The following is a 21,235-nucleotide window of genomic DNA, read 5'->3' on the forward strand; positions in this document are numbered from 1 at the left end:
CAATTGAAATGGTTTGGGCCACAATGAAAGAAAGCTTGCGGAAATGTAATCAGTCACTGACTTTGAATGCTGTGGTGCTTGAAAATATAAGGCGAGTGGTGAATGATGTGTGGAAGAACTGTGTGGCCCACGTTAAGAAAGAAGAGAACAAATATTATATGCAATGTTCCATAAAGCCGATCGTTATTCAATTTGATGATGATTTCACCTCATCCGAATATAGTGAAGAAAAATTTTGATTTTTCTAGCAATTTTGTTGGCCTCTATTATTTTGTAAATATATGTTTGACGAGAATTTGGTGTGATTATTTGTGTTTTAATTGTATTTTAGAATTTTCGACTCGGAAATCAACTACCTTATATTTCGAAGTTTTTCATAATTACCCATGGCGCAAAAGTTCAGTTGAGCTAACTTTTTCATGGGGTGATCAATTGCTATGATTGTAAGAATAAGTAACTGACAAACTACCACTGAAAAATAATATGCCGACGCCTATGTCGAGGCGGGAATTCCTTCTCTGTGCTGTTCCAATTGGTATTGGAAATACTATAACAGCTAATTTCTTGAACATTTTAAGTTCACGCGAAAAAATATCTATTGCATACATTTATTTACAGGATGTTTTGAAAGTTTTGTCCGTTTAAATGACTTTGGTTTTTGTAGATTCATAACTCAATATACTGATTGTTAGATAACTTGGTACTCTATACATTGATTCTGCTGATGTTTATCCAAATTCGATTTTTCTGCTAGTGGCTGGTGTGACTCACTATAAGTTTCTGCAGCTGGGCCAGACATCACAGCAGAGTCTTATGGTGAAGAAATCGACGAAATATACCGAAAATAGTGTCAGCAACAGCCAGCACTGGTCAACAGAAGAGGTGCGATCTTGCTCCATGACAATGCTCGCACGCTTCATAAATCACCACCCAAAAGTTCTGCCCCAACCACCATAATCCCCAATTGAAAAAGTTTCAGTTGACACGTCAAGAAGAGTACTTTGATCATATCACTGGAGATGACTGCCGCAGTTGCAGTGGAAACGTTTGGAGATTGTAACCAAAGAAGACCAATTTATAATAATAACATGTATGACAATATACAGGGTGGGCCACCGAAAACTTGACATGGAGGTTTTGGGTACCAATCTTGCAAATCCGAATAAACGCTCAGACAGCGGTAAGCCGATTCAGGCTCGCCTCTATAATTTTTGTCTCTCCTGGTGTCAATGTGGAATTTTGGTGGTTCGAATGGTTTCACAATTCGTATTGATTGGATCAAAAACAGGATTGACTTTCTACAAAAGCATACATTATAATTAGTAAAAAATAAAGTTCAAGCGAAAAGTTCATACTGCTGATAACCATATATTTTTGTTTAGGGCTTCGCAATCCAATGTCGAGTGACCACGGAAGACCCCGCGAAGAATTTCCAGCCGGACACCGGAAGGATCGAAGTATTCCGTTCTGGAGAAGGAATGGGTATCCGTTTGGACGGCGCTTCTGCTTTCGCGGGCGCCATAATTTCTCCCTACTACGACTCGCTGCTCGTCAAAGTGATCGCCCATTCGAAAGACCTACAGTCATCCTGTGCCAAGATGAACCGAGCCCTCAGAGAGTTCCGAGTGAGAGGGGTCAAAACCAACATTCCGTTTTTGCTAAACGTGCTGGAGAACCAGAAATTTTTGAACGGTTCCGTAGACACTTACTTCATCGATGAGCATCCGCAGCTGTTCAAATTCGCCCCCACCAGGAATAGGGCTCAGAAACTGTTGAACTACTTGGGGGAAGTGTTGGTCAATGGGGCGCAAACCCCTCTGGCGACGGGGTTGAAGCCTGCCGATATCAAACCACATGTTCCCAGCGTGTCACATGGTGAGTGTGGTGGGGGTGAAGGGGTTATTTATTTTGTGATAACTAATATCTGTTTCGTTTGAAAAATTTGTGATATTGTCTTAGAAGTACATCTTTGACATAGTGTCAGTTCATCATCTACGATTTGGATGGGAAGCAACGCCTTGGCTTAAAAAAATATTTTTTTCAGTGAAACATATTTTGAAAAAAAAAGGTTGAATAAAAGAGCAAGCACAGCTTTATAGCAATTAGAAACTCAATAGAAGAGCAATTTAATTAAAAAATATCATTCACTTTATTTGTATCAGGTTGTTTCAAATGTTTTGTCCGTTTTTATGAGTCTACTTTGAACTGCAATGTCTCAGTGAATAATTATTCAGTTCAATCGAAATACTTGTAACCACCATTTGAATAAGTGCACTCTGGCCAACGTAACACAAGTCGATTAATTACATCAGCATAAAAATTGAGTGCTCGGCATTCGATGAAGTCGACGAAGGCCGCTTTTGCCTGGTCCTGATTGGCCAAGGTTCTACCGGTGAAAAAGTGATCGGAAAGATGCTTGGAAAGATGGTAGTCGGTTGGCAAGAGGTCTGTGGAGTATGGTGGATGAGGCAGTCGTTATTTTAATAATTAAATTATGTGTGTCATGTGAAAATGAGACTTTCTGAAGAGGGTAAAGTTTGTTAATATCAGGCTCGAATTTACTCAAAAAACAGCCGTAAGTCACCGCGTTAGTTAGCAACGTTGCCACAGAACTAAATCTATGTTCACACAAATACGATGATAGGAATGCTATCAAAGATCGTTGAACGATGGATCACAATCCAGGTTATAATTACGGGATTGGATTTTGTAGCCAAAATTCTTTGTATCCATTTTTGAATTTTATTTTTATTTCCTCGTTCGTTATCAGTTCTATGAGTTCTTCCCAATCCGGTATTTTCAATTTTAAAATGTCTCGGACACTTCGGAACTCATCTTCAAATGCCTGATTGATTTTTTGTCGTTCAACGACATCATAGAGTAATAAGCTGAAAAAATTAAATTTGGAAAAAAAGAACGACAACAACGCACAGAGTACAACATTCTCTATAGATCATGGCATTAAAACGGACAAACTTTTGAAACAACCTAAAAACAATGTCATTTTTTTCAATTTACAGCCGTGAGCAGATTGAAGTGACAGGCTAAGCTAGTATCTACTTTTTGGAACAGCTCACGTCTTCAGTATGAGTTATACAGGGTGTTTCTTAAACACATGCTAATATTTAAGGAGGTAATTCTTAGACCCTTAACTTTTGAGGTACAGGGTGGCAAAGTTTTCAAAAATAATCAGTTTTTTAATAATAACTGAGATAATTTTGTAGACATCTTTGACATATTTGGTGCATATGTTCCATGCCTCAAGGCGCATTTTCTGATGTACAATTTTCTTTATTTTCTCTGCCAGTGGCGTACGTGCGAGTTTTGAAATGTATATTTTTGGCGAAAAAAATACTACGCCACTGCTTTATCTTGAATTAAAAATTAATTTTAAAATCTCCATACATTTTTGAGCACATTTGATTTGCTGGGTTTTCTTTGTCCGACGCATGGTTTTCGCTCAAAAAATTAAAAATCGCTTTACTTAAGGATAAACTCCTTAAAAATCTGATGCGGTATCGACTGAAAGCAAACTAAGAGATCAGATTTGTTGCAAAATAATTGAGGATCTAAAAGGTATTTGTTTGTTGTCAGATGCACTGTTCTCAATTAAAATTACGTCATAACGCAGTACCGCTTAATAATTTTTGAAAACATAAATTTAGTTATCCTGGAATAAATGACGTGTAGCAGAATTTATTTACTGCACCTCTTGGAAATATGGAGTTTGTCGATATGTGATTTCTTTTAAAGATTAAAATCAGAAAAAACAGCGTACCCACCATAGCAATAAAAAACGAATTCTCTGTATGTACAAACGTCAGTAGCTAATATTGATGTTGGTTTAAAGTAAGGTGTTGGTGTTAAAAACTGTCACAGCGCGTTTTGATTGATTTTGAAGTGTTATTGAAGTTATTTTGGTAGTCCGCTGTTTTTCTGAATATCAGTAAATATGGTAAATTATACGAATGCAGAAATGGCGCAAATGCATTACGTATATGGCCTTGCCGATGGTAATGCAACAGAAGCCAGGCGCATTTATCAGGAAAGATATCCTAATCGTGCCTTGCCAGATAGCCGAACCTTTTCAAATATTCATCGTCGACTTGGGGAAACTGGTAGTTTCAAGAAAGGGACTCCGGAAGGTAGACCTCGTGTAGTAAGAACTCCTGAAATTGAGGAAGCGGTGCTGCAAGAAATTGAGGAACATCCTGAGACGAGTACGAGGAAGATCGCTAGAATTCTGGAAATTTGTCATCAAATTGTTTGGCGTATTTTGGTTGATTTTTTGTTATACCCATACTATATTTCAAGAGTGCAGGCATTACTCCCCAGAGATTTTCCACAGCGTGTGAACTTCAGTCAGTGGTATCTACAAAGTATTGCACTAAATCCGCAGTTTGAGACACAAATTTTGTTCACAGAGGAAGCAAATTTTTCTCGGAATGCCATTCAAAATTTCCATAACAATCATGTGTGGGCTGAAAAAAATCCCCATGCAATAACCGAAACCCATTTCCAACACCAAATTTCGGTTAATGTATGGGCAGGAATTATAGGTGATCATCTAATAGGCTCATTTTTTCTACCAGGACGCCTTGATGGTCGTTCTTATTTACACTTTCTCGAAGAAGACTTACCTGGGTTACTGGAAGATGTGCCATTTGCGTTAAGGGATCGAATATGGTACATGCACGATGGCGCCCCTGCTCATTTCAGTGTAATTGTCCGAAACCATTTGAATACAGTTTATCCTAATCGTTGGATAGGTCGCGGAGGACCTCAGCAATGGCCAGCAAGATCCCCCGATCTCAACAGTTTAGATTTTTTTTATGGGGTCACCTTAAAACTCTTGTGTATAAAACTCCCGTTGATACTTTAGAAGATTTAAGAGAGCGAATAGTTGCCTCGTGTGAAACTATACGAAATACGCCGGGAATATTTGAACGGGTGCGTAATTCCATGCGTAGAAGGGCGGAAGCATGCATACTAAGTGCAGGTGGCCACTTCCAACAATTTTTATAATCAGTTTTGGTATTATTACTAATTAACAAAATTGTGCTATTCGTTTAGACTTACTGTCACAAAATAAAATAAAACTCGTTTTTGTGAGAAATTTATTTTTTTGCAGATTATGTTTTCAAATATTATTAGGGAATTGGTAATGCGTTATGAAGCAATTTTCAGATTCTCATTCATTTTAGAATTGATCTAATTTCTTAATTTGCTTTCTGTCGATTTTTATTTTTTTGAGTGAAAATCATGCGTCGGACAAAGAAATACCAGGAGATCAAATTTTCTCAAAAATAAATGAGGATTTTAAAAATGATTTTATTTTGAAAAAAAAGCATTGGCGTAGTACTTTTTCCCCAAAAATATTCAATGCGAAACCTGTAGAGATGCCACTGTTTGAAAAAATACAAATTTGTGTACATCAGAAAATGCGCCTTGAGGCATGGAACATATGTACCAAATATGCCAAAGATGTATACAAAACTATCTCAGTTATTATTAAAAAACTGATTATTTTTGAAAACTTTGCCACCCTGTATCTCAAAAGTTAAGGCGTTTAGGGCATACGTCCATAGGAAGTTTTTTTCTTAAAATGGGTCTAAGAATTATCTCCTTAAATATTAGCATGTGTTTAAGGAACACCCTGTATATTATTTCATCTGGTCACAGGGAGAAACGAAGTCACGACCATCGGGTCGAGAGTCGGGTACACTAGTTTTATTGTTTCGAAGTGATGAAAATGATAAGCTGATATGTGATGGATATTATTGGTGAATGAACCAACTTAGCTTTCGGTGATGGTATAAAGAGCAGCAGCTTTTCCTATAAAGAAAGAAATAAAATTTCAAAGAAATAATAGTCATTATCATCCATCCATTCATTCATTTATTTATTAAAGTTTTAACGGCATTGCTAATTGACATCAATTAATATACAGGGAGTCACAAAATTCACACACCCCGATACAAAAGAAGTGTTTTATCAGTCGTAGTACAGTGTTAATGTTTATAAGAATAACATGTGTGACAATATATTGAAATATGAGATAATTTCAGGTGAAAAAGTTTGTGTTTCTTGATTTATGGTTCTTGACTAAAAATTCATATTGGCCAAATATTACAAGAGTAATTTGCATTACTACGCCAAAGGTTTCAAACAGTGCATCACAAGTATATTGGCCAAACCGGAAGGACCTTTTCCCAAAGAATAAAAGAACATATAAGTTGTTCAAATTTTTGAATAGTTTTTACCTGAAGTAAAATGTTATATGATTCAAATTGTTATTATACAGGATGTTAATTAAGTATGTACCATAAATTTAACAGACGATTCTTTAGGTAATTTTAAGACGAAATGTTCATATAAACATGGGTCCGCAAATCCTTCGTTCTCAAGATACAGGGTGTTAAAATAAAAATTAAAATTTTGTTGTAATTTGGCAATGGTATTTATAACATTAAGGAGCTAATTTAGCCCGAACGTGATTCAATTTATTAAGTCCAGTGGCGTTTCGAGCGGGATTTGAACGAATATTTTTGACTTAAAAATGTACGTCACTGACTTTTGTGCAATTTTCATTATTTTTTCGGATTGAGCAATTACAAATAAAACTTTTTTGTCTCTTGAATTTTTTTCGTATCTTGCTTGGTTTTTAAGAAAAAAAAAGTCGACCTAATTGCATATCCCTGGACCTCACAAGGAATGATATGGAGAATTAAATGTTTTTTTTGAAAATAAACATAAATAACATTAACATCTAGACTAACGAATTGCACTAAATTAAGTGTTGGAAATGGCCTTCTTCGGCTTCAATACAACTGTCTAGCCTCCACATCATGAATTTCGCACTTTTCTTAAAAAACCATGAATAATAATCAAGGGAGTTGCCTTGGAAAACGATTGCAGCATTGCAATAGTGCCTAATAGAAGAACTTTTGTACGTCTCCATGCACGACTTTCTGAAACAGGCAGCTTTAAAAGATCGACGGTTGTCATTGGTAGGCCTGCAACGGTACGAACAATTCAAATCAAAGAAGCTGTTTTAAATGACATTGAAGTAAATCCTCATACCACTCGGAAAATAGCTGAAGAACTGAATATTACCCATGTCACATTGTGGCAGATTTTAAGAGCCCAGCATCTATATCCCTATCACATGCAACGTGTGCAAGCTCTGTTGCCCAGAGATTTGCCTGTAAGACTAGCATTTTCTAATTGGTTACGCGGTAAAATAAGAAGAAATCCAGGTTTCCTAAGTCAAATATTGTTTACAGATGAAGCTTGTTTTTCTCGATATTCAATTATTAACTTCCACAACAATCACATCTGGGCCGAAAACAATCCACACGCCTTGATAGAAAATTATTTTCAAGAACAGTTTTCTTTTAATATTTGGGTTGGAATTGTCGGTGACCATCTCATTGGGCCTCACTTCCTTCCCCCTAGACTTAATGGAGAAGAATACCGAAGGTTTTTAGAATTTGTTTTACCTGGACTTTTAGAAGAAATTCCAGTCATGGAAAGATTCCGTATGTGGTACATGCACGATGGTGCTCCACCGCACTTTAGTGTAGTGGCACGGCAATTTTTGGATGAAAATTACCATAATCGCTGGATTGAGAGAGCAGGCCCATACCCATGGCCACCTCGCTCGCCCGAAATGAATCCCTTAGATTATTTTCTCTGGGGACACCTCAAAGCGTTGGTATACAAAACTGCTATTCAAAGTGAAGAGGATTTACGGAATAAAATCATCAATTCATGTGACATAATAAAAAATACGCCAGGTATTTTCAGAAGAGTGCGAAATTCAGTGATGCGGCGGCTAGACGGTTGTATTGAAACCGAAGGAGACCATTTCCAACACTTAATTTAGTGTAATTCGTTAGTCTAGACGTTAATGTTATTTAATATTTGTTGTTATTGTTACATAATCAGTAATGAAAAATTGTAAAAATAATAATTTCCAAAAGAAACATTTAATTCGCCATATCATTCCTTGTGAGGTCCAGGGATATGCAATTAGGTCGACTTTTTTTTCTTAAAAACTAAGCAAGGTACGAGAAGATACAAAAAAGTTGTATTTCTAATTGCTAATTCCATAATTTTGAAGTCAAAAATATTCGTTCAAATCCCGCTCAAGACGCCACTGGACTTGATAAATTGAATCACGTTCGGGCTAAATTAGCTCCTTGATGTTATAAATACCATTGCCAAAACACAACAAAATTAGGTAAAGGATATTTGAGATATTTAGGAATAACTTTTTTCAATTTTTATTTTAACACCCTGTATCTTGAGAACGAAGGATCTGCGAACCCATGTTTATATGAACATTCATCTTAAAATTACCTAAAGAATCGTCTGTTAAATTTATGGTACATACTTGATTAACACCCTGTATAAAGCGTAAATTAGGTAGACGTTAGTCAGTAGGTTGTGTATAAATTCAATCAATTTAAGTTAAAAGTCAGTAAATGAGAAATATGATAATATTAAAAGTTAGTCACTTTGTATATGTTAACATACCGTTTCAAAACGGTGTTTATGTTACTTTGTAACACCCTGTGAGACACCCATTCCCTTTCGAAATAAAATATACCTAACAAAGCAATGCCGTTATTACTACTTATCCAACAATTTTGAAGTTATTGTAGTGCTATTAAGCGTTTATGTTTGCATGTGTTGATTTTATAGATAATTAATTGCACGCTTGTGTTTTTTTTTTCTTTAACAGAGTACCTAGCGAAGAGCCCCCAGCAAGATTCAAGTTAGTATATTTTTTATGTTGCTTTTTTCTCGTCGTGCTTCAATTTTCAATGTATATAACAACGTTGATCTGGTGTTTGGTGAATGTTCGTAATTTTTAGAATGCCATTGAAAATTGGAACAGTGCATTGAACAATGATAGCCCACCAGTTTTCAAAAGTGTTTGATATCACTTTTCATATCATGTATCTGTGAAAAACGGAGTTATAATTGGAAAGGGGTGGGCTATTATATTAATTTTTGTATACTCACTCATATTTTTGTATAAGCAGTTTTTCAATTCAATTTATTTCATATTAATAAAATTTATTTATCTTAGATTATTTCATTTTTAGTTATCATAGGTAATTGTTACTCTTCTGTTGATAACTCATTTGTCGCATTTAAAATCTGAATACCTTAATATTTTAGCAATTGTTTATAGTATGTCATAAACAAATAAAGAAGAATTCACATATTATTATGCCAAAAAAGTACCTGGAATTGGCCAATAAAACGCAAAATCGACTTCAATACTCGCTGCGAATTCTCTTTCATTTCATTTTCAACTGTCAACTGAAAACGGGTGCCTCTAGATGGTAGTTTCAGTTATGAAAAAAGAAAAATCGACCGGAGCCATATCAGGTGAATACGGTGTCTTTTCAGAAGGTTTGTTGAGTTTTTGGCTAGAAATTCGTTCACGATGATATTCTGATGAGATGGTGCAAAATCCGTGAGTTTTCTTTCCACATATCTGGTATTTTCCGACGAATTTGCTTCCTCAACGCCGCATAACGCTAAGATGATATTTTTTAGTTACCGTCTCATCTGGCAAGTATTCCGAATGCATAACACTGTGAAAGGCGCTATTCCGAAGCTTGTCGACTGCAGCGGCGGCTCGTCAGAGGAGGCAAGGGAGGCTTAGCCTCCCCATAAAATTTGAGGTTATTCATCGCAATGAATTAAAAGATATTGACAAATAATTATGATTATTTTTTTCTAAAAATGCATAGGTATCATAACCTTACCATTGATTTTTAATATAAATACATAATATGTCGGAAAAAACACTATCACTCACTACGTAGTACGTACCACACTGTATCCTGCATCAACAAATCTCAAACGCACCGCCCATGAACGAGTAATGAATAAACCATCAACCCGAAATAATAAATAGCATACGTTGCAAGGGAGCTAAGCCTCCGACCGTTTTGAAAAACACAAGCTTCGCGAGACCGATCCAACCAGCGACATACGTCCCGATTTATGCAATTCCCGGTACATTATTGACAGACCTTACAAAAATGAATAAGACCCTGCCTGGTTTCAGTTTTCGAAAGATATTTTTTATCCTTTTTCTTCATAAGTTTATTAATTCAGTAGAAGAATTACAACTTCTCGGAACCTTCACATTATATACTACATAGTTTATATAATAGCCATCGAAAATAAATATTATTTTGATTAAGAAAAAATACCTACTATTTCTGTCAACCATAGTGAAGTAAATTCTGGAATACATTATAGATTATGCTGACCTCAGTGAATTGCAAATCCTTTTTTTCAAATCCATCAGTTTAATATCCATCTGTAAATAGTATAAAGATGACAGAAAGCAAAAAATCATTGATATATTAATAACAATTTATTTTTTCTAAAACAATACAAAACATACAAAAACAAGAATTAAAAAACTGACTTTAACACAACTTAGTACGAAAAGAGCACACAAAAAAATATGAATTAGAACTGAAACTTGAAAAAAATGTAAATATACATACATAAATGATAAATGATAGAGGTCTCAAAACTGAACTTTGGGGTATCTAGTGTGTCACTTTGATAGAGTCGAAAGGAGGTTCCCTTAGTCCATAATAATGCATCTTTGTTGAAAGAGAATATTTTGAAGCCGAAATGACCTGAACAAAACATCAATTAATTTCGGTACGCTTAGATAAGGTAAGATCTTGTTATGAATTTTATAAGTTCGGACTTCCATTGTCTAATATGATATAAATTGATTTGAAATCCCAAAACTGAAACAAAAAAACTGAAATTACAATGAAATGAAATACAAGCAACAACCAAAAAATTAAAAATGTCACTATTAACACGAGATGAAAAATAACAAATTATTAACAAGAAATGAAAAATAAAAAATTAAAAGATTCCAAACCAAGTTATTACACGACGTTTTGATTGTTAGTATCCACAATCGTCTTCGGGTGAAAACTGGACTTATTCCTCTGAGATCTGACTATTTATAGGTCATTCGAGTGCTTTCACCTATCCCCTCTTTCCTCTCTCCGCTTTATCGGTTTTAGCAGAAGCTGGCCGTTTGGCAGGAATTGGTCGTGTTCCACTTGATTACAGGTTTTCATATGTTGCGTATCTCTACACTAGTTTGGCTAAATGCTTTGTTGGACAACATATATGCGGCTTCTTTGAATTTTCTCCTAAACCAGTGTTTCTTTTTGTGGATGATTTCAGCTTGAGGCCACTTGATGTTATGTGATAAGTCCAAACATGCTCTGCTATTCCGGATTTGCTGGTTTCTCCTCGCTCTTAGTTTCACCGATGTATGATTCTCCGCACTCGCAGGGTATCCGGTAAATGCAATTCTTGGAATCGCAGTCCGCGTTTGGTGGCCTGGTTTTTGTGAGACTGCTACGGATAGTGTTCCCAGATCTACAACAGGTTCTCACGTTACCCACTCCTTCTTATTCTCTACGACAATCTCCTGATGTAGGGGAGTACACGTACTGGTTGTGGCGGCTTCTCTTCCTTGTGGAGCTCTTGCTGTCTTCTAGCTAAAGCCTGTTCCACCATCACTCTGGAGTAGCCATTCCGTTGAAGGTCATTTTTGATGATGCCTAGTTCCTTTCCGAGACATTCCTTTGTATTACAGAGCCCAAAAGCACGGTGTAGTAGAGTCTTGATGATTCCTCTCGTAGTCGATTGATGGTGGTTGGATTCGTGGTTCAGATACTGTCCCGTATGAGTGGGTTTTCGGTATACAGATGTTTCCCACTTAGTGTCGGTCCTCTTCACCAATACGTCTAAGAATGGCAATTCGTTGTGGACTTCCTTCAACATTGTAAAAGTGATGGAAGGACTTACGTTGTTGATGTGCTTCAGAAAAGTGTCTAGTTCTTCTAGTTCATGAAATTTAAATCTAATTTAAACTCATGTAAATGTTTAGGCAGGTGATTCTACGGATGATTATGTGGGTACTTTGTATGCAGATTTGAATGTTTTGTTTTTTTTATACGTTATCCCAAATATCTCCCAAACACTCGGAAAGGAGCGAAAGACAGACAGAAAAATATGGGGTCTTTCATTAACCGCTTCCTATCTTTGAATTTAAAACTAATATTACAATTGTAGTTGAATTGAAAGTTAATGCAGTAGATATTCTACACAATCAACCAAGTTTAATTCCAACCTGAACTTCAAATACAGCCTCTGAATGCGTCAAATGTGCTTCTGCATATTCATCTCTCATATTTTCAAGGTGTCCAGCCACCGAAAGGATTCCGACAAATCTACAAAGAGCAAGGTCCTGAGGCTTTCGCCAAAGCCATCCGCAACAACAAAGGCCTCCTCCTGATGGACACCACCTTCCGAGACGCTCACCAGTCCCTTCTGGCTACGAGGGTGCGATCCCACGACTTGCTGAAGATTTCTCCGTTCGTGACCCACAACTTCAGTCAGTTGTACTCTTTGGAAAATTGGGGCGGAGCCACCTTCGACGTGGCGCTCAGGTTCCTGCACGAATGTCCTTGGGAACGGCTGGAGGAAATGAGGAAGTTGATCCCCAATATTCCTTTCCAGATGTTGCTCAGAGGGGCGAACGCAGTTGGTTATACGAATTACCCCGATAACGTTGTCTTCAAGTTTTGCGAGTTGGCGGTAAGATTATTCAATTATCATTGGTTATCCATGGTTGAATGGAAGAGCTAGTTCTGATTCCGCTACTCAAATGACTAGAACAGAACCTGAATTCTGTCTTTTGACAAAAATGTAGGAGATATGATTTATACCTTGTACTACATTTTGTCAATTAAATCAATTATTATTATTATTTCTCACCAAGCAACAGCCAAGTTGGTAGGGAACTGCAAAAGATACTCTGCTCAGTAAGAAGACTTGTTAAATTGTCTACAGACTGGATTCCTGGCCATACTGGCCTGGAAGGTACTCAAGCTGCTGATTCCTTACAAAGGAGGACGCAACAATCAAACTCCACCAGAATTGGACCAATCCAAGACGATTATACTTCTTTTGAAATGTCACCAAACAACTGTTAGAATATATTAGTGATGACCTTCATTGTCTAACAGGGTTGGAAAGGTAGGCAGATGATGGAACACCCGACCAATGCTGGATATTCCATGGATATCTTATGGTCGCCTCAGTTGGTGTATTTTGGAGGTCCATAAAATGTCCCGGGATGATTTGGACGTCCATTGGATATCCACTGGATGTCTGTGTGTTGTCTGGGCAGCCCTGTCTGTGCCTGCCCTGCCACGAAGTGGATGAGGTTTTCCATTTCTGGCAGTTTCAATCTCACCATCGAACATGGAAGATCATTCATCAAATGAAGAAGCTGAACTTATTTATTTATTGAAGTTTGAATTCATTACGTTGAAACAAATCTAACCCAACTGTTGATTCAGTAGGAAAACAGTCAGATCAGCTATTTGCATTTTCAGGTTCAAACCGGAATGGACGTCTTTCGAGTTTTCGATTCTTTAAATTATTTACCAAATCTGATTGTCGGGATGGAAGCCGCAGGGAAAGCTGGTGGAATAGTCGAGGCAGCCATATCTTACTCCGGTGATGTCAGCGATCCAAATAAAAAGAAGTATGATTTGAAATATTACTTGAAAATAGCTGATGAACTGGTTAAGGCTGGAACGCACGTATTGGCTATTAAAGATATGGCAGGATTACTCAAACCAAAGGCTGGCAAGTAAGTAGTAGGTTATTAAAATAAATAGGTGTGTTACTAGAAATAATTGAACCTCTGATTTCTGAAGTACAATTGATATACATTATTGTCAAGAAGGATGTACCATGGACATTCAGTTTTGTCCAAATATGGATATCCATTTTGTATCCATGTCTACATATTTGTGGACATGAAATAAATATCTATTGGATATCCGAGGTGTTTCCTCGATTCGTTGACTTTTTACTAGATGTGGCAGTTTGGTTTGTAGTTCCCTTCACGAGATATACTTGGGAAAATCGTCACTGCCAAAGGAAAATTGATATATACACACAATTCATACATGAGAAAACAAATTCAGTACACTCTTTGGCCACTGTGAATTTAATACTATCGATATTAAATCTTGAAAATTCATAACTCATCTGGAAAATAGATTTACGTATCGAGTGATTAAAGTGGTTAGTATTTACCCTGACCTAAGAATACAAAGCCCATAGAAGCTCAGAACTGGCATTTTTGTGTGCCGTAAAATGTTTAGTACTTATCCTGACCACCAGAGGGCGATGCTAGTACGATGTCGGTATTTAATGTGATTACCAACTGAACTGGTTAGCAGTCGCTGACAATCCAGTCGGCTTTTTAATTCAATTTGATTTTGGCGTACGTCCCGACTTCGATATGAAAGAGCTCTAAAACAGCGCATTTAAAGGGATTCGTTTCTATTTCACCATTTGGCAACATCGGTCATAGCTAATAAAGGACAATGAATCTGTTACCTGTATGATACAAACAAAGATGACATATTTCAAGGGCGTGCTGTTCTGTTTACTTATGTTCCGAATTCCGAGACATTCTGTGGCATATGACACTTTGTGCAACTAACCTATCTTCCTTTATATAAATAAATAACAAAACAACTGTTGTTTATGTGGCTTGTGGAGGTGGTATTGAACTATAATTTATATTTTGCCTTAATTGTTGATTTATGAAGATAATTTTCCTTTTTAAAGTAGACTTTAAACTTGATATAGGCGCTGTTGCCAATATGTGAATTAGACACAAATCCCTTTAAAAATTAAAACCCAACATTTGAAACATCAATTTGAATACTTTTATAAGTGAATTTGAAAAACTCATGAATTAAACTCAACTTTATTTTGTTAAAACTTGCATTTGCTGTAACAACCCAAATTGAGGAACATTCCCCATTGTGGAAAGTCGTCTTGATTTTGGTCTGGAGCCTGGCTCCCTTCCCCTTTCGACTGATGTTTGTCAGAGGGACAAATGGGTCATGACTGATGGTGGGATGGCGACATGAATGTCCTCAGATATCAGTGTCGCCCTTCATGGTGTACCCCTACCTGGCTGGGGTGATTGGATGAAAAAATTGTTCATCTGTTAACGGGGGACATTAGGGCCTCATTCGACAGAGTGTCGGGGCCTTCTATATCGGAAGGGGTCGTCTACGGCGTGATCTTTAGCTTCCCTGACTAACGTATTATCGTGAGTTTCTGCGCAATCAAAAACTCGCTGATTCCTCGACTGAATGGACTGCCCAATGGAAGGCAGCTGCAAATCTCTGCGGATGGCTTCATTCCGCACGAATCACGGAGCATTCACAATCACCCGTTTGCAAACCTTGTTTTGCAATCTCTCCAGAATGGAGATATTAGGCGGAGCCGCTTGTCCCCAGACGCCTGAAGCATAAATGATGACAGGCTTGAACATCGTGCTGTAGATGGTAATTTTATATTTGAGGCTCATTTTAGATCATCTGTTGATCACAGGGTTCAGACTAGCTATCCGGCCCTCAATCCTTGTTTTAACGTATAAAATGTGCGGGTTCCAGGTGAGCCTATGGTCTATTAGAAGCCTGAGGTACTTTACCCGCGCTTGCCAGTTGATCTCCCTTCCAGAGACCCTCACTTTCCTAGCTGGAGAAGATATCGTTCTTCCCATGGTTATGGCCTGAGTTTTTTCTGGGTTCGTTCGGATCTTCCATTCGAGGTACAGCTACCCAATTCTGTTGACACTCACATTTAATACTGACATCTGACTGACATCGCCCTCTGGTGGTCAGGGTAAGTACTAAAAATTTCAGGTGACACAAAAATGCAATGTCTGAGCTTCTATGGGCTTTGTATTCTTTGCCCTGACTATACACTTTTCTGTTACTTTGAATCTGGAATGGAAACATATTCATTACAAAGGTGAGAATCCTGAATATGCTCTCTAAAGCTAGACTAAGTTTGTTTTCCAAAAGCGGAAAGGTTTCCTCAGTCAGCCATCTGATAATTCGAAATCCAGGTTGAACTGCGTCAGGTGTTTTCGGATATTCGACGTTTCGGCTCTGAAGCCATTTTCGAAAAGGTATGACTACACTGCGGTCTCAATCTGTCTACTCTTCAGGTAGTGACATGCTTTGAGAGTTTTGTGATTTGTCGCCGGGGTTTCAATTTGCCCACTCTCGTCACTGATCTCCGCAAGGGTCTCAATCTGCCTACTCTCAAGCGTCGACTGTGGGTCTTTAGGCTCTGTTCTGATATTTGTGTCCCTGGCCGAGTGAAGGGGCAAACCAGTAGTGGGAGCGAGGATTGAGGAGGTAATGGAAACGGGAGTGTGACTTGCAGAAGCGAGGTGTGCAATGTTGGGAGACGGTGTGACAGTAATAAACTCCATGAATGATGTAATCTTTGTGCAACATCTCTTTTGTTGAAGCCGTTGGGACGTTCATCAATTTCAATAGCTTCGCGGGTTATCCTGGCCTGGTGAGTTTTTTCGATGTCAATGGTTTTGGTGTTACAAAGCTTATTGTGCGGTCTGTTTCTTGATGACTTTTGAAGAGAGATGAGGCTGGATCTGATTTACAGACATCAAGAAAATGGCTTCAGAGTCAAAGCCGAACAACTGAAAACATCAGAAGCGATTCATCCCGGACTACAGATTACTGTCCGCGGAAACCATTCCGAACATCATAATTCTAATGTTTTTATCGTAGTTCTCTATTCTGATATATCCAAAAAACTTTATTTCTACAGAATGCTCGTCACCGCTATTCGAGACAAATACCCAGACCTTCCGATCCACATCCATACTCACGATACCAGCGGAGCGGGTGTAGCATCAATGTTGGCATGTGCTGAAGCTGGTGCAGATGTCGTTGACGTCGCCGTAGATTCCATGTCCGGATTGACGAGCCAGCCGAGCATGGGAGCTATAGTTGCCAGTTTAATAGGGACCGATCTCGATACCGGTTTCACATTACCCAAAATTTCCGAGTACTCTGCGTACTGGGAACAAACCAGGACGCTTTATGCCCCCTTCGAGTGTACCACGACAATGAAGAGTGGCAACGCGGATGTGTATGGAAATGAAATACCTGGTGGACAGTATACCAATTTGCAGTTCCAGGCTTATTCTCTAGGTAAGAATTTTATGAGAGCTCACTCTTAAGGCGAGTTCATATTAATACGATTGCGATAATATTTTTGTTCCGCAAATTTGGCCCAATTGTCAAAATACCCTGTTCATGTTGAAGGGAGCAATATCTAGGGATTTCATTGTTGAATTTTAAATTTTATTACATGAACCTGAATAATGACATACGACCACCGACATAATTATGTCGATGCATACAACTTATACGAATTACAACTTTTAAGACCAGACCCGATCATATCGGAAAATAGGAATAACAATTTTCTCAAGTTTTGTTCAATAGGAGCGTGTTTTCAAACCACTTATCGTAACGTTACTGCCAACTTAAGTGCAGGAGCGTGGGGTTCTTTTGCAAAATGAGTTTTAATGAAGAACCAACCAAATTCAATAATTTATTGAATAATGGAGAGTCAGCCTGAAACAGTTGAAATAATTCTCTGGATCACTAATTCTCATTTCAGCCACAAGGTTGTGATATTCTCCATATTTTCTTCTGTTTTTGGAAATATTTCTCACGCCTTAACGACGGGGTTTTCTCAATGAAGCTTTATATATACGGTAAAGTTGATATAATTTGAACAACCTGACCATTTCGGATTAAAATTTCGATGTATGGGCTTAAAAAACGACAGTCAAATAAAATAGCAATATAACCTCATTGTGTGTTGACGTATACAATTTTGCGGAAATAGCAAAAAAGTTCAATTTTTTCAACTATTTTACGATAAACACGACGCCATTTTGAATCCCAATTTTTATGCGATGTTCGTTCCCACATGAACTAGCCCCTAATCCTAATATCCATCGTGGGTCATTGATTTCGGACTACAGAACTAAACTTTTTTTTTCATTTGGATACTAGATCGCAGAAAAAAGATGCATAGAAATCCTGGTGTTTTCACCGACTCGCTTTTGTTTTGTGAAAAACTCGCGACGCTAAAAGTGACATTGACCAATTTTGCACACATTATGAAGCAAACAAAATTTATCAATTTACAACCTTGAAAATTGAAGTGGCAACTTAACATTTTCAATTTGCATCACATGAGTTGTACTCAGCATCTCTGTGAATGACATGCTGAACTTTATTGGATCTCTTTGTCATTTCTTCATTAAGATGGACCTAGGTCGAAAGTTTCTGACAAAATATTTTACATGGGGAAGGGTTCCAAGTGATCACCCCAGAGTATGGAGGGTAGAGGTTAAGGAGACCGTCTCTGTTTGTGAAAAATTGTCCGTTAAAATGTGCTACATAAAGGTGGCGCCACAATAGCAACAGAGTAAATTTACCACAGCAATAATTTTAGGTTTTATATTGACGAATTTAGTTTCAACTACGCAAAACATGTGAGGTCTTGTATATTTCACTGTTATTAACTACTCTAGTCATTAAATATATTAAATTTCCCTACTCAGCATACTTCAATCAATTAACAACTGATTGATTCATATAATCCCCTGTGCCTATGCTAGCGCCATTCTGGAGGGTCTTTGAACTGTTATTTACTGCTGAAATTGTACACTTTCAAGCTTCCTCCCATATGAAGCGGTTCTTCTTACCTTTACCCTCCAAACCTCTAGAAAAACTGTACAGGAGTTCTGCTTCTTTTTCATTGAATGGCTTTAGTAACTAGGGCTATCCGGCCAGTTGGTAAAGGGGTTGTTTGCTGAACTCGACACTTTGACAGTACCTTCGCTGTGATTCTTCGGTCTTTGTGAAGAAATATTCTAACCTGTTTTCTAGAAACAGCAGTCAATGCTTTGATAATATGAATATTTATATCAGGCACTGTAACGAACCGGCTATCTCTAGCCATAACTTTATAGTATTTCCAATACCAATTCGAACAGCACAGAGAAGGAATTCCCGCCTCAACATAGGCGTCGGCATATTATTTTTCAGTGGTAGTTTTTCAGTTACTTATTCTTACAATCATAGCAATTGATCACCCCATGAAAAAGTTAGCTCAACTGAATTTTTGCGCCATGGGTACATGTGAAAAACTTCGAAATATAAGGTAGTTGATTTCCGAGTCGAAAACTCTAAAATACAATGAAAACACAAATAATCACACCGAATTCTCGTCAAACATATATTTACAAAATAATAGAGTCCAACAAAATTGCTAGAAAAATCAAAATTTTTCTTCGCTATATTCGAAAGAGGTGGAATCATCATCGGGTTGAATAACGATCGGATTTATGGAACTTTGCACATAATATTTGTTCTCTTCTTTTATAACGTGGGCCACACGGTTCTTCCACACATCACTATTACCTACTTCATTCACCACTCGCCTTATATTGTCAAGCACCACAGCATTCAAAGTCGGTGACTGATTACATTTCCGCAAGCTTTCTTTCATTGTGGCCCAAACCATTTCAATTGGATTGAACACACAATAGTATGGAGGCAAACGTTGGAGAATATGACCACGTGTTTCACACATCGAATCAATAGTATACTCTTTTTTGACATTACGTTGTTTTATGGTCGCCAGTAATACCGTTTTCGTTGGAATCTTTTCGGGTATTTCCATGTCATGATTTCGCATGAAATCAACAATATCTGCTTTTTTGTTTAATTGTTTGGTATCGTAGTCAATAACCGAGAATGATACGAAGCGTTATCCATAACAATAACCGAGTTTGGAGGAATATTTGGGAGAAGCTGCTCACTGAATCAGGTTTCGAATAAAGCCGCAGTCATATCTTCGTGGTAATCAGCAGACGAATCTTTTATATTTTTGGCCGACAGAAGCAAAGCGTTAGGTACGAAACCACTTTCATTCCCGGCATGCAAAACTATAACACGTTTTACCCTTGAAGAAGGTGTGTTCAAAGCACAATACTTGGTTTCGTCTACCCAGCCATATTTGACAACATCATGAGTGTCAAACCAAGGTTCGTCGAAGTAGATTATATGTCTGCTGGATTCTCGGTAGTTTTTCATTCGCCTCAAATATTCTTGTCGGAGTTGAACAATGCGTGTCGATTCCATTATGACCATTCGATTGTTCAATTTTTTATATTTGAAACCACAAGACAATAAGACACCTCGTAGAGTTTCTAAAGATTTGTAATTGTAATCGGGATAGTCGAGTAATTTATACCAAATCATTTCCCAGGTTGGTACTTCTTTTTTTTGGTAAATACCATAAATTGTTCGCCGAATCACATCTTTTGTAGCACCATCAACGTTTGCGAATTTTTTATTCCTTTCTTTTCGTTACATTGCATGGTCAATGACATCCCCTATTTTAATGACTCGAAGAACTGTCGAACGAGATAGTTTCGTTAACTCGCATATTCCATTCACAACAACATTCTGTGAAGTTTGACAGTTATCCTTCTTCAAGCATTCATGAATATTCAAAATTACTCGCTGAACTTGAACATGTCCGCTTCTTAATCTATTGTTGACAAATTAATTTGCAGGTAGTGGTTCCACTAGTTAATTACCGAAAAATCAATTAGGATAATCATCATTTAACAAAAAAAGTCCACATCGGACCAAAAAACTTTAGGTATATAAACAGATAACCCTTGTCTTTAGATTCAGTATCAATTTGCTTCTCCTGAAGATGCTAACCTTGTTAGCGAAACGCGCGTCGAGTGCAGAAATATCAGTTTGGTGTTAGGGTAATTGATCTCTAGGAAAAGTTTTCAAAAATCGGTTTGCAAAACCACTCACTACCTCACCTTACCCCACGAATACACGGCACTGATAAAGAAATATTGTGAAACGGACAAAAAATTAGTATTCAGCCAGTCCAGCTAGCCGAGCCTTTATTCCTCAACTACATTTGATAGCACGTTTAGTAACTATCTGGGCGACTAGGGGCCACAGCCAAGAAATGTTTATGACTGTACTCTTATTTTTATTGCCGTTCCAATTGGGAATGGATAGACTATACATATTATAACAACAATAAAAGAATATCTACCGAATGAACTTGAAAATATCACAGCTTTCATGAAGTAAATGAATTCTGTTATTTCTTACTCGATTCATAACTGTCACAAATCGTTTAACTGTGGTTGAGTTGAACTATCATCACCAAATGTTGTAATATA

At 37.5% G+C, this 21,235-nt stretch overlaps 1 protein-coding gene across 2 annotated transcripts in view; it reads left to right on the forward strand.

Moving 5' to 3' along the window:
• PCB (Pyruvate carboxylase) overlaps nt 1-21,235 on the forward strand; it is a 50,210-nt gene that overhangs the window by 27,510 nt on the left and 1,465 nt on the right. The window contains exons 5-9 of one of the 2 annotated variants that reach the window (XM_074176186.1): nt 1,383-1,875; nt 8,750-8,782; nt 12,278-12,675; nt 13,479-13,738; nt 16,759-17,144. In XM_074176186.1, the coding sequence (XP_074032287.1) occupies nt 1,383-1,875; nt 8,750-8,782; nt 12,278-12,675; nt 13,479-13,738; nt 16,759-17,144 (1,570 nt within the window). The remainder of the gene's footprint in view (nt 1-1,382; nt 1,876-8,749; nt 8,783-12,277; nt 12,676-13,478; nt 13,739-16,758; nt 17,145-21,235) is intronic. The other variant, XM_074176187.1, reaches the window with a different exon arrangement.

The sequence above is a fragment of the Leptinotarsa decemlineata genome, unplaced genomic scaffold (assembly GCF_025532065.1).
Source record: "Leptinotarsa decemlineata unplaced genomic scaffold, Ldec_3_MD MMD2_tig00001621_RagTag_RagTag, whole genome shotgun sequence".
NCBI lineage: Eukaryota > Metazoa > Arthropoda > Insecta > Coleoptera > Chrysomelidae > Leptinotarsa > Leptinotarsa decemlineata.